Source organism: Mytilus edulis, chromosome 4 (assembly GCF_963676685.1).
Source record: "Mytilus edulis chromosome 4, xbMytEdul2.2, whole genome shotgun sequence".
Lineage (NCBI taxonomy): Eukaryota > Metazoa > Mollusca > Bivalvia > Mytilida > Mytilidae > Mytilus > Mytilus edulis.
The window spans coordinates 98,775,316-98,794,137 of record NC_092347.1 but is presented as its reverse complement, the minus strand read 5'-3'; the positions used below and the strand labels follow the sequence as shown (position 1 = coordinate 98,794,137).

The following is an 18,822-nucleotide window of genomic DNA, read 5'->3' as shown; positions in this document are numbered from 1 at the left end:
CCCCTTTAGTCTAAATTCAACAAATAAAGATAGTCGGTAAGATAAATTCGTTACATAGTGTGCTAGTGACCTAATATGATATATATACAGGGTAAGTATCGCTCTCACCCCATATGGAATTTACTGACCCTGTATATATCATATCAGGTCACTAACACACTATGTAACTAATAATCTTCGCTGTATTTGGCCAACCCATTCTGAATTCGTTTTGTATCATCAATGCTCTTCAACTTCGGTCTTTTTATTTGGCATTTAACATTTTTACTCGAGCGTCACTGATGATTTTTTCGTAAAGGAAATGCGCGTCTGGCGTACAAAAATATAAACGTAGTATCTTTGATTAGTCTTTTTGTATTTTACTTTTTAACTTATTTACTCACGAAAATAAGACATAATAAAATTATCTTTGTCATTTTGATACAAATAATGTTGTATTTAAGTGACAAATTTTTAAAATGGCACAGTTTAATTACTTGTGAATTTTACAAAATTTTACGTTCATATATTGTTAATACAGATACTATAGCACGTGTTGAAACGGGATCCTATTAAGAAATCAAAAATAAACTATGAAAGTTTTTCTTGACTATTATGTGTTTCATTCCCACTGCATTGATCAATCCCTTCCAATTACCATTTCCTTTTTTACCTTCAATCAACAAACATCAATAGCCTTAGTAGGCATACAATATAAAAGATACATTGGCTTTCTCACGTTATTCCTGAACAAGCTTGATACTTGACGAGATCAATGAAGCGATGGATTATTGTCTTAACTATCAGACTATTGTGTAACTGCTTCCTTAGAACCATACTTTTACATTGATATAGTAGAGAGATAAAACAAAGTACTTTTAATACTTTATATTTGAGAAAAACAATTGTTAGATTTACGAGAGAAAAACTTTTGATACTTATATATATTTCTAATTATTGATTCTCACACGTGTATTCAAACCATTTGAAGTTATATGTAGAAACATAAATATTATTGGAAGCAATGAATTTGTTTGGAAGATGTGCTCGTCAGACAACGCAACCGAAAAAGTAAAATGGAATTTAAACCTGCATTTAAAAATTATTTATTTTTCGCTGAGTTTGAATGTTGCACTTTGTGTACTTTGCCTTTACCTTGTTGGAATTTCATACCAGTCGTGTGCCTCTCTTAATTACTTACATTTTGATCATGAAGACTTCCAGATTAAACATTCTAACCACAGGATACATCGACAAAAAAGGGGGAGCTTCAGATCATATAGAGAGGTAAGATGGAATTAAAAATTATTTGACTGCTTTAATACATTTTTTATGCCTCACCTACGATAGTAGAGGGGCATTATGATTTCTGGTCTGTGTGTCCGTTCGTTCGTCCGTCCGTCTGTCCCTTTTCAGGTAAACGTTTTTGGACAAGGTAGCCAATTTCGCGGTCCACTGAAAATAAATGATAGTGCGAGTGGGGCATTCATGTAATATGGACACATTCCTGTTTTACTTTTATTTTTGATAGATTTCTGTATTGTTGCTAAAGTGAGTTTGGTAATAAACCATTTTTTTTAATTCCCAATTATATATACCGAATCTGGCATTTTTATAACTTTAAATTTTATAAACTTAATAAAGTTTTGTGAATACAAAATTTAAAAATGTATGTTTTTGTTAATTAGAAGAAAAAAAACAAGAAAATTGTATTGACCTTGAAATAAGGTAAATTAAATTAAGGGAAACTAATTTGTCGATAGAGAAGCCGAGCAGCCTTGACAGTTTAGTCTTACTATGTATAGGTGATAATTGCAGAAATAATGTTTAAAACATATTTCTCCCTTGGGATATAAACTATATTCGTAACAGGTGTACATGCACTGCTGGAAATACATAGAGTATCCGTCTCAAACAAATGGTCAAACAACAACTTTCTGTTTTAACTTTGTAACTCTATCAGTTAAATGTAACCTATTTTAGTTATTTTGACCTTATAATGAAGTAAATTTTATTAAAGGATACTAATTCACGAACCCAAAATTCGAGTTTTCCTGGGTAGAATTGAAAGTTCACAGTTTATAGGTATTACTGATAATTGGAGAAATAATGGTTTAAACATGTTTCTCCATTGGGAAATAAAAATGTTCTTAACACGTACACTGCTGGAAGGAAATTGAATATCTGCCTCAGGATAAAGGTGAACGAATAACGTCAGACTAGCAGCATGTCATCACTTCGAAAAGATATATTCTCAGTCACACTGTTACACGTTGACGGCTGAGAAATGTTAAACTGTGAAATACGCTACGGTTTGCAGTATAATTTACGAACCTAGACGCTTAATTTCATTGTTTTCCTATTGATTGCAATATTGTCTTGTTTATTCCCCTGTCATAATAGTACATCTGTATCACCTCTATAAAAGAGAGACGAAAGATACCAGAGGGACAGTCAAATTCATAAAATCGAAAACAAACTGACAAAACCATGGCTAGAAATGAAAAAGACAAACAGAAAAACAATAGTACACATGACACAACATAGAAAACTAAAGAATAAACAACGCAAACCCCACCAAAAACTAGGAGTGATCCCAGGTGCTCCAGAAGGGTGAGCAGATCCTGCTCCACATGTGGCACCCGTCGTGTTGCTTATGTGATAACAAATCCGGTAAATATTTCGGTAGTCCCATTCATGAAATAGGAAGGGGATTGTAGTTACGACGTAAGGAACATATCCGATACCATTTGTGAAACGGTTATTCCATAACGGTCAACCAACTCGTAATGGCGTCTGTAAAATTTACGAAGTGATGATTTCCACTTCACCATTTGGAACTCTTGATTTGATATTTTTCTTCTGAGCAGCAACCCTCTATCAAGCAAATCATAATAGGAAATGCAACCATTGGAATATCGTATCAATTTAGAGATATATACACCGTATGCAGGTGCTGCTGGAATGTTGCTACTTAGAAATGGAAAGTTGAAATCATCTCTTTTGTCGTAAAGTTTTGTCAACCGACCCTCATTGTCAATTTCTAAATGTAAGTCACGATATGAAGCCGACTTAACTATATAAGTAACGTTTCCTCATTATCGGTATCTTTAAACTGGCACATGCAACTTACATTTTAATAGCTGTCCGTCTTCCATTTAAGAATGCAATGCTTAGCACTTTGCTCTTGATAGGAGCTGTTACAGTTGGTGCCATTGTCCAGATTGAATATTCGCCATTAAAAAATTATTTCGAGGATCAAAAGGTTTAATTTAGGTTTAAAAAGTTAATAAAAGCTGCCTATAATCTGTATGTACCTATCCCAATTCAAGAGCCTGTAGTGTAGCTAGCGGATGTCGTTTGTTCATGTGTGTCATTTCTTTCGTTATTTAATTTTTGTGTAAATAAGGCCGTATGTTTTCTCAATTGCATGGTTCATATTTTTCATGCCGGGGTCTTCGATACGCTACGGTTTTCTTTACCACCGTTGAAGGCCGTTAGATTGCCTGGTATTGCTTACATCAATTTCATTTGAATTTTGATAGATAGATGTCTCATTGACAATCAATCCATTTCTACTAATATTTTTAAAGCTAGAAATATAAAACTACTTTGCCAAATCAAAGATTTTTACATGATACTTGATTTCAACTTCTACCAAAGTAATGTTAAAACGTATATCCTTGCATTGTGGTATGCTTGCAATTATGTTGTCAGTGTTGTTATGGTCTCATTGAATATTTCATACTAACGATTACGTGGAGCCCAAGTGAACATACAATATTTAAGGTTTCTTTTCATCTTCCGTCTGGCTATAAAACCAATTGTGAGAGCGAAACCGTAAGTTTAGTAGGACACGTAATTGCACAGTCATTTCATTTCTGTCTTGACTCATTTAATTCAAGAGCTTCTTTGAATGGAAATTACTCACATTTGAGAAAAACTGGATCCAACTGTTTGGTATGTACACAGATGACGAGATGTTAGACTGAATTTCAGATAATACTTTCACCTTTGTTTTCAAATAACAGACCAAAATGATCGCCTATAACAGCCCAATCATCTTATCTCATGCTTTGTTGTTAATATTTTCTAGTATTTATTGTTTTGCTTTTTGACAATAAGTTAGAAATATAGGGTCAAATGAGTTAAATAAATAATATATGAAAAAAAAAACACACAAACCACCAACACTCGACCCCTACTGTTAAGATAGACGAACAAACAACGAACAAGTAACAACGAACAAGATTAGGCCCATATAGCTTGATTTGATACAGGCAACATATGAAGTACGGTGAAACCAGCCTAAAGTGAACACTAACCTCCCTCTTTGCTGCTTCAGAACAGAAGTCGTATAATTAAAACACAATTGAAAAACGACCAAGCCCGGTTTTAAACAGGATTAATTGTAACTTGGAACAAGAAATAAAAATAGCACATCATTTGGAAATCAGGGATTGGAATCTAGTTAAGGTAGCCACAGCTGTTTTGTTAAATACTGCCGCCAATGTGCCACCCATGAAAATAGCTGTAGTATAACACAAGTTGATAAAAGGGCAATGAACGTTAAGAACAATCAATGTCATTAACATGCAAGATTTGATATAAATGTATATTCATAAATATATAATGTTAGGAATGGCGTCAAAATGATGGTAGAGTTGATTAGACTACAAGATTGACGCCTTAAATACCCCACCAGCAGAGGATTGGGCGGTTAATGGGTGATTAATTTGGTCTACGATTTGAAAACACTTAATGTCATAATAAAAAAAGCTGTTATTTCAAAACAAGTTACTATAATGTATAGGACGATCTTTGTTATAGATAAGGTGATAAATACAAAGGAGATCATTTTTCAAGACAGGATTACTTTTTGTTTTATCGACTATAAACCAAAACGCCTTGTCATCATAAAACAAAAGATCTTTGAATTTTACTAGAAAACCGTCTATATCCTTAACACTCGTATCTGTCCCGTAAAAACATATCAGTTAGGATGAAACTACATCAGCATGATCAGGGTATTAAGTCATAACTTAACGGCAATTGACAGTAAATTGTTTAATACTACTTTTGACTATGATGTTTGGTTTATAATGGAGAGCGAAGAGAGAGAGCGACCTAAAACATAGTTAACAGTTCCAGACATTAGAGCCTATTATGGCGATAAAATGAGAACGTTATACACGTTCATATACATGTAACTACAATATTAATCTTGGTAAATCAAATAGAAGTTACTAAAAAGGGGGGAAAATAATGGAAGTTAATATCAACCAGAGGTTAAAGTGTGTTGTGTTAATTTATTTTTTTTCTTATTTTTGTGAATGTATTATCATAATGTAATTACCTGCGTCAAAAATTCGTCATACACAAGATTCGTATTTATAACATACAAAAACTTTAACCTAAAGCGGGACAAACGAACGAACGGACCCACAGACCAGAAAACAAAATGCCTATCTACTATTGTAGGTGGGGGCATAAAAAATTTAATAAATAACACTCATAATGCTCAGATTTGGTTGTCATCGTGCAACATAGTTAATAACACCATATAGAAAAAACATAGAACTCATTTTGTCATAAGACACTGTCAAACATCCATACATACTATCCACACTCATCTGTGTCCACACTTGTTATAACATACAAAATGTATGAGAGTTCGTCTGCTCTCATTCATTTATAATTATGTCTATGAGCTATGATCAGTTTCTTCGATTTTTCTATCATCCCATCCTACGACAATCTTTATGTTCACTTAACTCCATTTCTTGACATAAACGCCATCATTTCTCCTAATTAAGATTTATCATGTTTGTAAATTGATAACAAAATTAATGGGCGTCTATTAAGAAATTTTCAGATAATTACTATTAAAATAACGGATATGTTTGTATTATCTTTACGTATTTATGAGGATTGTTCTCATATATTCAAGCAAAGTATAACAACTACCTGCAATCCCACAGAAATATCAGATGTTTTACCTGATATATTCGTATTTTACAAAGCCTTGATTTATGTACATACCTTGTATAGATACTCACTAGTTGCGTGTCTAGTATATCTCAGTAGGGCAGATAAACCTCGATTAACTTTTAGGTTACATTGCCAGGAATGGCTTATATTATTTATGACATCACGTTTACTTTAGTTACATATGAGGTATGCGTGCCAATGAAACAACTATCCGTCCAAGTTTAAGGCATTCTTTTAAGGTTTATCAAGTTTTGTTTTGAATCACATACAGTACATTATTGCAACAAAATATTCGTTTATGTAATTCACGGATACAAAGTATTAATATTCTAATCTACTACAAACCAGATGTGTAGACAGACTTCACCCATATTGATCGTCAATAAAATTGATTACCTTATGTCCAGTGACTAATATTTCATGCATTTTCAGAAAGAAAATAAATTACCAATTCATACAATACAATATAGGATTCGTTTTTCGGGCGCAGGACTTCTTTGCTCTTTTACCTTGAACACAAAAGAAGCAACTATATAGTTTGGCAAATATTCCAAAAAACATCTCTTAAGCAAATAGTAATACATACAAACATGTAAAATGTAACTACAAATGACTATTTAGAGAAGTACAAATCTCCCCTTTAAAAAAGCGGAAAGGAGCTTCCAGCATTTCAACATTTTAGTTTCAGAAGCGATTGTCATTTTTGAGAAACAAAAGAGGTTCGAATAAAAGCTTAAGACACCTTTCAATCGTCATTTTTATATTGGAAACCACAACATAAAAAAAATATATGTTTTTTGTCTTCATTTTTTTTTTAAACATGTAGAGATAAAAAGCTTAAATTTACTTTAAAACAAGGTGAGTTGGTTAAATAGTTGATATCTGTCAGAAAGAATGACCATTTCAAAGGCATTGTACTAGTATTGGAATTAATATACGGAAATCATTCAAAGACGAAATTCATTTTATACTTCCGTGTCCGAAATATATTCAATTATTTGAATATGTTAATGAACCATATCCATCGAAGAAACCTTCTACGTTAAAAGCAGTTGCACTTTTGAGGTTAAAAAATGTAAATGATGTGTAAGATTTACATGTTAGTGAATATTGAGAAAAAGCTTTTAGTCATCGTAGTCCACTGTTGTTGTATATATATATATATATCTATATTGGCTAGAAGTTTAGGCTGAGGATTGAGATCTCACAACACATGTTTATCCCTGCCGCCACCTGTCCCAAGTCAGGAGCCACTGCACTTTGTTAGTCTTAAACGATCTTTAATTTAAGTTCTTTATATGTTTTGATTAGTATGTCGTCCTTTTTCACTGAACTTTTACACATTGTTGGTTAAGGGCCAGCTGAAGCCCGCTTCCGGGTGTCTGGATTGAGCAAATTCATCTAAAACTCTGTAAAAAAAAAAAAAAAGATTGAAAAAAGTACTTTTTATTTTGAGTTCTTTTGAGAACTTTTTAGTTTTCTCTTCATAGTCGGGAATGATTGATAATGCCTTCTTTTGTTTTTTTTGTTTTTTTTTTTTTTGGTGTAAGAACAATTAACACAATATTACATTGGATAGTTCAATGATCTTCAATAATTTGTTGAGGAACCAAATATTATTGTAGATACATTAAAGAGTCATTATTAGGCTGTTTCCTTTTTGACAACGGTTTAGATTTGAGCTTAGCTGCATCGTTTCCGAGACCCTGAAGCGCCAAGGTCTAATACAGTTTATCGGGATGTGTTACATTCCTAATTCAGAAACAGCGAATTTTATAATTAAATCACACGCTTTTTTCTTAACGGAATAAACATTTTAACATGGTACCATAAGGCCAAGGTGTAAATAACTATTGATCTAATGGTGTTGACTCAGCTGGTTAATTGAGAACGTTAACTATATATATTATACGTTATTGTCTGAACAGTATAACATTAGTATAGTTGCACGAAAACTATAGAATGCAATCTATTATAGTACTGGTTGTATGTGCCCATCCAAGTCAGGAGCCTGTAATTTATTGGTTGTAGTTACATATTTGTTTTTCGTTCATTTTTTAACATAATTTACCGGTAGGCCGTTAGCTTTCTTGTTTATATTGTTTTACATCTGTCATTTCGGGGCCTTTTATAGCTGACAAGGCGGTATATGGGATTTGATCATTGTTGAAAGCCATACGGTGACCTAAAGTTTGTAATGTCTGTGTCATTTGGTTTCTAGTGGAGGGTTGTTTCATTGGCAATCATACCACATCTTCTTTTTTAAATCTATTATAGTAGGTTTTACAACTGACTATGCTGTACAGATTTCGCTCATTTTTGAATATTGTACGATACTCTATGTCTGCCTACGCCATTTTGAACACATTGGCAACCATACCACATCTACTAATTATATATATATATATATTTGAGTACCAATATACGGTTGTTAGTTGAATCTTGTAATGTGACTATCAACACAACGTTACCGAAATGTAGGCATCGTTATTTGTAACACATGTTAGCCGAAAGAGTGAAATGTTTGAACATATACTGCACAAAACATTTGGAAAACTAAAATCTTCTCAATTGATTACCCACCTTCAGTCGTACGGGAATTTTATGGAACATAAATAATATCTATACTACCCTGAAGAATGACGATTTTTGAAGTGCTTAAAACTTTAATAGAGCAATGATACAGGCCCGCCTTCTATCAAGTAAATGACGCCACAAAGGTGTGCGAAATTGAAGATCTTTCCCAGTGAAAGATACATCCAGAAATAGTCTAATTTTCTTGTATTAATCCATACTATTGGTAGTTATGTAATATCGTTATAAAACATAATGTTCATTCATTACTTGTTGGACCTTCACCAGACACAGATATTGACAATATCCGTACCATCATTGTATCTTTTTCTTTGTCTCAATTATTTAAAAATTGGACATGTATGTGATGCAATACATTGTGTTTTATTCTTCAGAAGTATTACTTCTAATGATAATGCTGTATGTGATGCAATACATTGTGTTTTATTCTTCAGAAGTATTACTTCTAGAAGAGGGACGAAAGATACCAAAGGGACAGTCAAACTCATAAATCTAAAACAAACTGACAACGCCATGGCTAAAAATGAAAAAGACAAACAGAAAAACAATAGTACACATGACACAACATAGAAAACTAAAGAAATAAACAACACGAACCCCACCAAAAACTAGGGGTGATCTCAGGTGCTCCGGAAGGGTAAGCAGATCCTGCTCCACATGCGGCACCCGTCGTGTTGCTTATGTGATTACAAATCCGGTAAATAGTCTAATTCGGGAGGTCAAATTCATGAAAGGGAAGGGGATTGTAGTTACGACGTGAGGAACATATCCGATATCATTTGTGAAATGGTTATTCCATAACGGTCAACCAACTCGTGATGGCGTCCGTAAAATTTACGAAGGGATGATTTCAACTTCACCATTTGGAACTCTTGATTTAATAGCTTCCTTGTGAGCAGTAAACCTCTATCAAGAAAATCATGATAGGAAATGCAAGCACGGGAATATCGTATCAATTGAGAGATATATACCCCGTATGCAGGTGCTGCTGGAATGTTGCTACTTAGAAATGGAAAGTTCACAATTGGAAAGCTGAAATCATCTCTTTTGTCGTAAAGTTTTGTCTTCAACCGACCCTCATTGTCAATTTCTAGATGTAAGTCAAGATATGAAGCTGACTTAACTGTATCTGTAGTATCCTTTATCTCCAATTCGATGGGATAGATGCGTTCCACATAGTCACCAAATTTTGAATTGTTTAGTGAAAGAACGTCATCTATATAGCGGAAAGTAGAGTTAAAGGATATTGCTAACTTCTTATCTTTCTTCCTAAGAAGTTCCTGCATGAAGTCAGCCTCATAATAATAAAGAAACAAGTCAGCAAGTAGAGGGGCACAGTTAGTTCCCATTGGTATGCCGACAGTCTGTTGAAAAACACGTCCTCCGAACGTAACAAATATGTTGTCAATCAAGAAATCGAGCATCTTGATGATATCGGTTTCAGAGAATTTTTTGTTTGAATCAGAGTGATTCTTTACAAAGTAGGATTTATCCCTCCCTAAGACAAGATACTTGTATCTACGTTGGCCATTCTTTTTTATGAAGCAAAGTAATACCAACTCTTTTAATTTGTCTTTAAGTTTGGAATGTGGAATACTTGTGTAAAGAGTAGAGAAGTCAAATGTTTTAATACTGTTACAAGATGAAAGAGAGTTAGATTGTATGTACTCTAAAAGATCTTTGGAATTTTTAAGTATCCACATCTGATTCACGCCACCTCTAGAATAGGCAGTTTCACAATAACTTTGAAGCCCGTCTTTGATTGCTGATAAAATGGATGTTAATAATTTAGAAAGAGGTTTTGTGGAGCACTTGGAAGACCCAGCAATATACCGCTGTTTGTAAGGACACTTATGTAGTTTAGGTATCCAATACAGTGATGGAAGATCCAGTTCTTCATCTTTGGTTGAAATACCAAAGGAACAAAGAACAGACCTATGATTATCCAGGATTTCCTCTTTGGTAAGTGTCGTGAGGGTATATGTTGAGTTTCCAAGTGAATTGTCTGTACCTAATTCGTTTATCAAGCAATTAATGTAATGACTTTTACAGACAAAAACGATGTTATCACAAGTGTGTCCGTTAATAAATAATTTCTATTTTATTAATAAAACGTACATTAAACACACTATAATATTCATTAAAGTCATTAAGTATCAAATTCTAATGATAATGCTGTATGTGATGCAATGCAATGTGTTTTATTCTTCAGAAACATTACTTCTAATGATGATGATGTATGTGATGCAATGCAATGTGTTTTATTCTCTTGAAACATTACTTCTAATGATGATGCATCCATTTTTGAGATCTACATCTCAAATAACAGATGTCTCGCCTTTTCAAAATAAGATGATTGGAAGGCTTATAATCTTAAATAACAATGGTTCGTCTTAACATGCAACTGGCATTGTGGCGGCAATGTTTCTATGCATTCTATAAAAGGTGTTATCACAAGTGTGTCCGTTAATAAATAATTTCTATTTTATTAATAAAACGTACATTAAACACACTATAATATTCATTAAAGTCATTAAGTAAGAAATTAAAGTTGTGTATCCTAAAAAAGGGCATCCCAAAGGACATTCGAATCATAATTTATTCTGATATTCGGTTAAGTTTTTATGGTTTGCAATTTTCATTTGCAGAATCTAAAAGTACTGTTCATCCCACTCATATCATACATATTTATAAAAACAACAACAACAAAGAATGAGGGGTATCTATCCAACTAATATCATACATATCTATAAAAACAAAGATCAACAAAGAATGAGGGTATCCATCCAACTCATATCATACATATTTATAAAAACAACAATCAACAAAGAATGAGGGTATCCATCCAACTTGTATCATACATATCTATAAAAACAACGATTAACAAAGAATGAGGGGTATCCATCCAAACTCATATACATATCTATAAAAACAACAATCAACAAAGAATGAGGGGTATCCATCCAACTCATATCATACATATCTATAAAAACAACAATCAACAAAGAATGAGGGGTATCCATCCAACTCATATCATACATATCTATAAAAAAAAGATCAACACAGAATGACGGGTATCCATCCAACTCATATCATACATATCTATAAAAACAACAATCAACAAAGAATGAGGGGTATCCATCCAACTCATATCATACATATCTATAAAAACAACAATCAACAAAGAATGAGGGGTATCCATCCAACTCATATCATATATATCTATAAAAGCAAAGATCAACACAGGATGAGGGGTATCTATCCAACTCATATCATACATATCTATAAAAACAACAATCAACAAAGAATGAGGGTATTCATCCAACTTGTATCATACATATCTATAAAAACAACGATTAACAAAGAATGAGGGGTATCCATCCAAACTCATATACATATCTATAAAAACAAAAATCAACAAAGAATGAGGGTTATCCATCCATCTCATATCATACATATCTATAAAAACAAAGATCAACAAAGAATGAGGGTATCCATCCAACTCATATCATACATATATATAAAAACAACAATCAACAAAGAATGAGGGGTATCTATCCAACTCATATCATACATATTTATAAAAACAACAATCAACAAAGAATGAGGGGTATCCATTCAACTAATATCATACATATCTATAAAAACAACAATCAACAAAGGATGAGGGGTATCCATTCAACTAATATCATACATATGTATAAAAACAACAATCAACAAAGAATGAGGTGTATCTATCCAACTCATATCATACATATCTATAAAAACAAAGATCAACAAAGGATGAGGGGTACCTATCCAACTCATATCATACATATGTATAAAAACAACATTCAAAGAATGAGGGTATCCATCCAACTCATATCATACATATCTATAAAAACAACGATCAACACAGGATGAGGGGTATCCATTCAACTAATATCATACATATATATAAAAACAACAATCAACAAAGAATGAGGGGTATCTATCCAACTCATATCATACATATCTACAAAAACAAAGATCAACAAAGGATGAGGGGTATCCATCTAACTAATATCATACATATATATAAAAACAACAATCAACAAAGAATGAAGGGTATCCATCCAACTCATATCATACATATCTATAAAAAAAAAAAGGATGAGGGGTATCTATCCATGATCCAGAATCAGTATATTCAAAAAAACAGTGCTTATACTGCTGTTCTTCATCTCAAAGTAGTTTGAAAAATTATCTTTCTCTTAGAGTTGTTGAGAATAGTTCGAAGTTATAACGTTACGTTTCCCGTATTTACGTTCACATGTTTGTGACGTTGCTTACACCTTGTATTGGCTTCGCCATTGTAAATATTATACGCAAAGTAAACACAACGCAAAGTACATATACGACTTATTTAGTTTATTCCACACATTTATGGTGCCGTGACCAGGATAAGATGGACAGCAAGCTAAAAGCAGTCAGAGCTGGTCACAAAAGTGCAGTAAAGAGACTTTTACGAAAAACGGAAGATGATTCAAACTTGGACAATGAAGAAAGTGCTGAACTTTTAGAAACATTAATTCAAAAACAGAAAATTATTAGTGCATTGGACGAAGATATTATGAATTCTTTAAAGGAGGAGGACATCGAGGAAGAAATTCTAAATGCAGATGAGTACAAATTCTTTTTGAACACCAAAATACGACATTTACGGAAAACATTCGCAAACAAATTATGTACTGATAATGATATCCCACCGCATGATCACGGATTACCTTCTCACACTTTTGAAAACATTAATCAACACAGTTCTGTTCCGTACACAACACAAATGTATCCCGTTCAGCAACCTAGCAACCAAAATCACCATTTGCCGAAACTTACACTACCCATGTTTAACGGAGAAATTCTGACTTGGCAAACATTTTGGGACTCTTTTGAATCTTCCGTCCATTACAATGTAACACTCACAGACGTACAGAAATTTAGTTATTTAAAATCCCAGCTTGTTAATGATGCTGCAAGAACTATTGACGGGTTACCGCTCACAAACTCAAATTACATGGAAGCTATTAAACTTTTAAAGGAGCGTTTCGGACAATCGCATAAGATTACAAATGCTTATATGCAAGCTATGCTAGAACTTAGAGCACCACAAAACAACCTACTCAGTCTAAGGGGTTATTACGACAAGTTAGAGGCATACATAAGAGGTCTTGAATCGTTAGGCCGCTCCGGAGAATCGTATGGTGCATTACTTATTCCGATAATACTGAACAAGCTTCCGTCAGAAATACGACAACACTTAGCTCGTGAAAACGGTTCCGATAATTGGGAATTGATTGATTTGAGACGTGGAATTTTGAAAGAAATCACTATAATTGAAGCTGGACAACGTTCGTCGTCGTTTATGGATTCAATGCAGCCTACCACAATGACCGCATCGTTTTTGACATGCGCTAATAGAAAATGTGAACCGAGTAAAGTAGTTACATTCGATAACCGTGAGAAACAAACACAAAATATTCGACAAAAACCTTGCATATTCTGCCAGAATTTACATGACCCTGCAAAATGCCAAAATGTAACAGATCACGATACACGCCTATCAATCGTCAAAGAAAAGAAGTTATGTTTTAACTGTTTAGGATCACACCGTTCCGTAGATTGTAAATCGAAATTTCGCTGCCGCCAGTGCCATCAAAAGCACCACACAAGTCTTTGCCATGGAAATACATGTACTAATGATCAGCAAATGTCAGTTAATGCCGTAGTTGATGATAGCGAAAATACATTGATCGCCGCAAGTTTTCATTCGTCTGAAGAAAAATCCCGTTCGAACGTGCTTCTAAAAACTGCCGTTGCACCAGTTGGGGGAAATCGATATGTTGATACGCAAATTTTGTTTGATGAAGGAGCACAGCGCTCTTTTGTTACCGAGGAGTTAGCGTCGAAAATAGATTTAGAAATACTAGGAACAGAAACCATACATTTATCGGCATTTGAAAGTACCGACAGCAAAGTCCGCCATTTGCCAAGAGCACGCGTATACGTAGAGTCGATAAATAGAACGAAAATTCCAGTTGAGGTTCTAGTAGTACCGAACATCGCCAGCCCGTTAAGCAATTACATCGGTAATGGTATACGAGAATTCAAGTACCTGAAAGGATTACGTTTAGCTCATCCGTTTACAGAAGACAACTCTTCTTTTGAAATCTCCTTGCTCATTGGAGCTGATTTCTATTGGGATTTCGTAGAGGATACAATATTAAGAGGAAATGGTCCAACCGCCGTAAAGTCAAAACTTGGTTATTTGTTGTCTGGTCCAATTCCGACGTCTTATCGTCAACAGAGTAATGTAGGTATGTACAACATATTGACATCGCACAAACCAGAGGAGTTGAATTTAGAAAGATTTTGGGAATTAGAGTCGTTAGGAGTAGATAGCAATACGACAGATGTTGAAACGGTAGACTATATGGAAACAAATCAAAAGTCAGCAATTGAATTCCGAGAAAACAAGTACATAGCAAAGTTGCCATGGAAACCAGATCACGAACCCTTGCCTACAAACTTCTTCGTTACGAAACGAAGAACAGAAAACGTCATTCGAAAATTAAGTCAAGATCCCGAAATGCTTAAGGTATATGGACAGATAATCAAGGATCAAGAACGCCGAGGATTTATTGAGAAGGTTAAGGATCCCGATATTAGTAAAGGTATTGTACATTATATCCCGTATCATCCCGTCAAGAAGAAATAAACGAAGTAACACCATCTGATGAATATGTGGAAGAACCAAACAACGAAGAAATACCGACAAGAACAATGCCCTTGCGGAAGGCATCAATTCGTGCAAAGGAAAGAATAAAATCATGGACTCGTTAAAGTTTAATTCAGATTCCTATTTTTGTGTTTTGAAGAGACAGTAATTCCTGCAAGTGTAAAATTAAATTTCTTTTCTTTATTGATGAACATTTAAAGTAATATTCTATTGTTTTGTACATAAATACACTTTGCGGGCCCCAGTATGTTGAGAATAGTTCGAAGTTATAACGTTACGTTTCCCGTATTTACGTTCACATGTTTGTGACGTTGCTTACACCTTGTATTGGCTTCGCCCTTGTAAATATTATACGCAAAGTAAACACAACGCAAAGTACATATACGACTTATTTAGTTTATTCCACACAAGAGTTACATAAATGAGTTAAAAATGTTAATTAAGATGGTATGGGTGTCTTTCGCCATCTTGAATTGTAAAAAAACAGAGAATCTAAGGTCCACATTTTCAATCAAGTTAGCAAACATTGATGCAGGAATACAGATAATTAATGTGAGTTTGCATTTAAAAGAACAAATTTACAAGATTATAGCTTATAAATATTAATATTTGTACAAGTGTTTATTAGTTCTGCTTGAATTTTATTATTTTTGAATTGGCATTTTAAGGGGAGATAGCTCTGAAATAGTGCATTTTTTGAAGGAATCTACATGGAATTTTGCTATTTCGTATTTTAGCCGAAAAAAACGCACGGTAACCCTATCTTTTCTTTTGATATTCTCAAAGCATTTTAGAAAAGCTATCTTCTCTTATTTTATTTTACAATTCTATCATTTAGTTAAGCTTCTAATTACATAATGGTGATTTTTTTTCCTGTATAATCCATACAAAATGTGTCATTTTGTCACGACCTGTAGCTTGAGAAAATGCACAGTGACCTATCAATGTTATGATATTTTTCAACATATATCCAAAGATACTACATTTTGGCAAAGTATGAACAAATTCTATCATTTTTAATTTAGACTCCCATACCACCACTTTATTTACTTGTTTTTTTCTCTTGGTTGAGCGTATTCCTTTAAAATGTTAAGTTATTAGATGCTTTTCAAATAGATAGAAAATGTTTTGTAAACTATAAATGCTACCAAAATTAATGTCGTAATTTTGGGGAAAATAATAAGTTGTTTTTGAGATGAATGAGATAAACAGAGAAAATTTCTGTATGAAACGCATTAAAACTAAGCGTCACATGTCTCAATTGGGTACTAAATACCAATTTCCTATCTTTTAAACTTGTGCCATTTACACGAACGAGCATATTTGCAAAATGTACATGTAATATAAAAAAAAATTATAGCATTTTAAGTTTGCTTAATAATATGATACATCTGTCGGATGAAAAACAGTTCATCAATCAAATTATTGATAAAAAAAATCTGAATGATATATTTAAAAATGAAAGTTTGTATCTAGTTTCAGCAATTAATTCCTGCTATTAATGATGAAGGAATCATTAGAACGGCTATAAAGCTTTTAAGATATTTGCGTAATACTACACATCTCAACAAGTATAAATTCTAATGATTTCATTTATTTGGAAACTTAATATCTCGACATTACCGAATGTTGACTCGTGAACCTTTGCATGATGGAACTTCTAAATACAGCTTTTTTATTTGTATAGGAAGTTGTGTAATGAGGGAGTGATACCCTACTTTGCAAATACATGATTTTATTAAATGTCATTTAAGTAACATTACAAATACAACATTTACTATGTGTATCACATCCGATGGTTCCAAAATAAGCACGGAACAAATAAAAGATAAAAGTTTTCAACCTCTGAAATTTCAATTTCAAATTAGTATTTTATAAACAATTCACATTGAAGAAATAATTAAGATAAAACTGTGATTGTTGTTGCTACCAACACATTAAAACAAATAGAAATATTTACATTGGAGCTTCCAATCATTAAGTTAGTCAGAATAAACCTCTATTAGACAGCAACCTAACGACAAAAAATAACAAAAAGACTTCTAAGAAGTCGACTTATCGTCTTAAACAAAATTCGAGCATTCGGTCATAAAATCTTTGTTTAGTAATCTATTTGTGCTCAAAATACCTAATGCAGTATTTTGATTCTTTGATTTTGGAGTTGAGATACAACTATCGTAATAAAACAAATAATGAGTTAACCCTCATGTAACGTAAGGGTTACACACACACTATGTAAAGCTCTAAATCGTTTCCGTTCTATAAAAGTTGGCAAATGGGTCATTTATACCGTCATTCCGTTAGTTTATATTTGTTATATGCAAACAATAAGAGGTTTTTGTCTTGGATAATTATGTTAGTTTCGTGTAACAAGAAAATAAAATTGTACGTGATGAAATCATTCATCAAACGCTTTACAATACATACACTTTAAACAACCAACAATCAATCAATCAACCATGATAATATAGACATCACTTGGGATTATACATATCTGATAATGATCATAGAACATTGCATTTTACAAAGATCTGAAAGATTAAATGTTTGATATCAACAATGTTCATAACACGCTGTTATCGCTTGTATCTAATAGTAAATCCGAACAATTCTACAACCATCAGCAGAAATTTACATAAATATTCTATTTCAAACGAAATAAAATCACCAAACATAAATAATTAAAATTTCTGTCAGCTAGCTGTGAAAATTTGCAAATAGTATGTGGCTTTTAACGCATTGACGTGAAATATAGAGATAACTATGTATAAGACATTATTTTCAATTGTTAAATTATCCTTTGAACATGTTGAACATTTTTTAAATAAAAAATGTTAACACTTAGATTCGCACCTCTTTTACACAAAAAAACGGTGATGCAGTACTATTTGTCAAGCTCTATATTAAGGAATGACAAATCCTATTAAATGTGTACATGAAAAGGGGCGGGTTTAATACAAATAACGTTACCATACAATCGTTTAAAACTGTCCTCAAACATCAGTAAATAGACTCATCATTGGCACCAGAATTAAAATTATGAACCCCTAGCCTAAAACCTACAAAATTATAGTCCGAATTTACAGAAGTCATATAGGCAGTGGTGGATCCAAGGGTTTGGGGGTCCCGTGGGTTGCATCTCTAAATTTTTTGGGGGAGGGAATGATCAATGCATTTGAATGGGGACATTTTGTTGGAACACCCCTACCCCGGATCCGCCACTGTATACGTTTATACGTCTGTAACTACTTTTGTTAAGTTGCATGACGCAGCCCATGTGCAATATTACAGACTCTTTGTCATATATGATGATGCCCAATTAAAAAACCGATTGCAATAACGTATCGATTTATGACGTAACAGGAAGTTCTATTAATCGTAAACGGCGCTGAGATAGGCACATCACTTTTTTATAATTTTCAAATCCCTGATAATATAGAAAAAGTAATCAAACATCTGTATAGGAAGTTTTGATGTGCATCGAAGAAAATTACAGATTATAG

General features: G+C 33.2%; 1 protein-coding gene across 4 annotated transcripts in view; it reads left to right on the top strand.

Annotated features, from left to right (window-relative positions):
* The first annotated feature begins 638 nt into the window (after positions 1-638).
* The window catches only part of LOC139521219 (macrophage receptor MARCO-like), a 49,815-nt gene continuing 31,631 nt past the window's right edge, over positions 639-18,822 (top strand). For 2 of the 4 annotated variants that reach the window (XM_071314637.1, XM_071314640.1), the window contains exon 1: positions 680-1,266. In XM_071314637.1, coding sequence (XP_071170738.1) covers positions 1,021-1,266 — 246 coding nt within the window. In that variant the 5' untranslated portion in view covers positions 680-1,020. Of the gene's footprint in view, positions 1,267-18,822 lie in introns of all 4 variants that reach the window. The other 2 variants (XM_071314646.1, XM_071314632.1) reach the window with 2 other exon arrangements.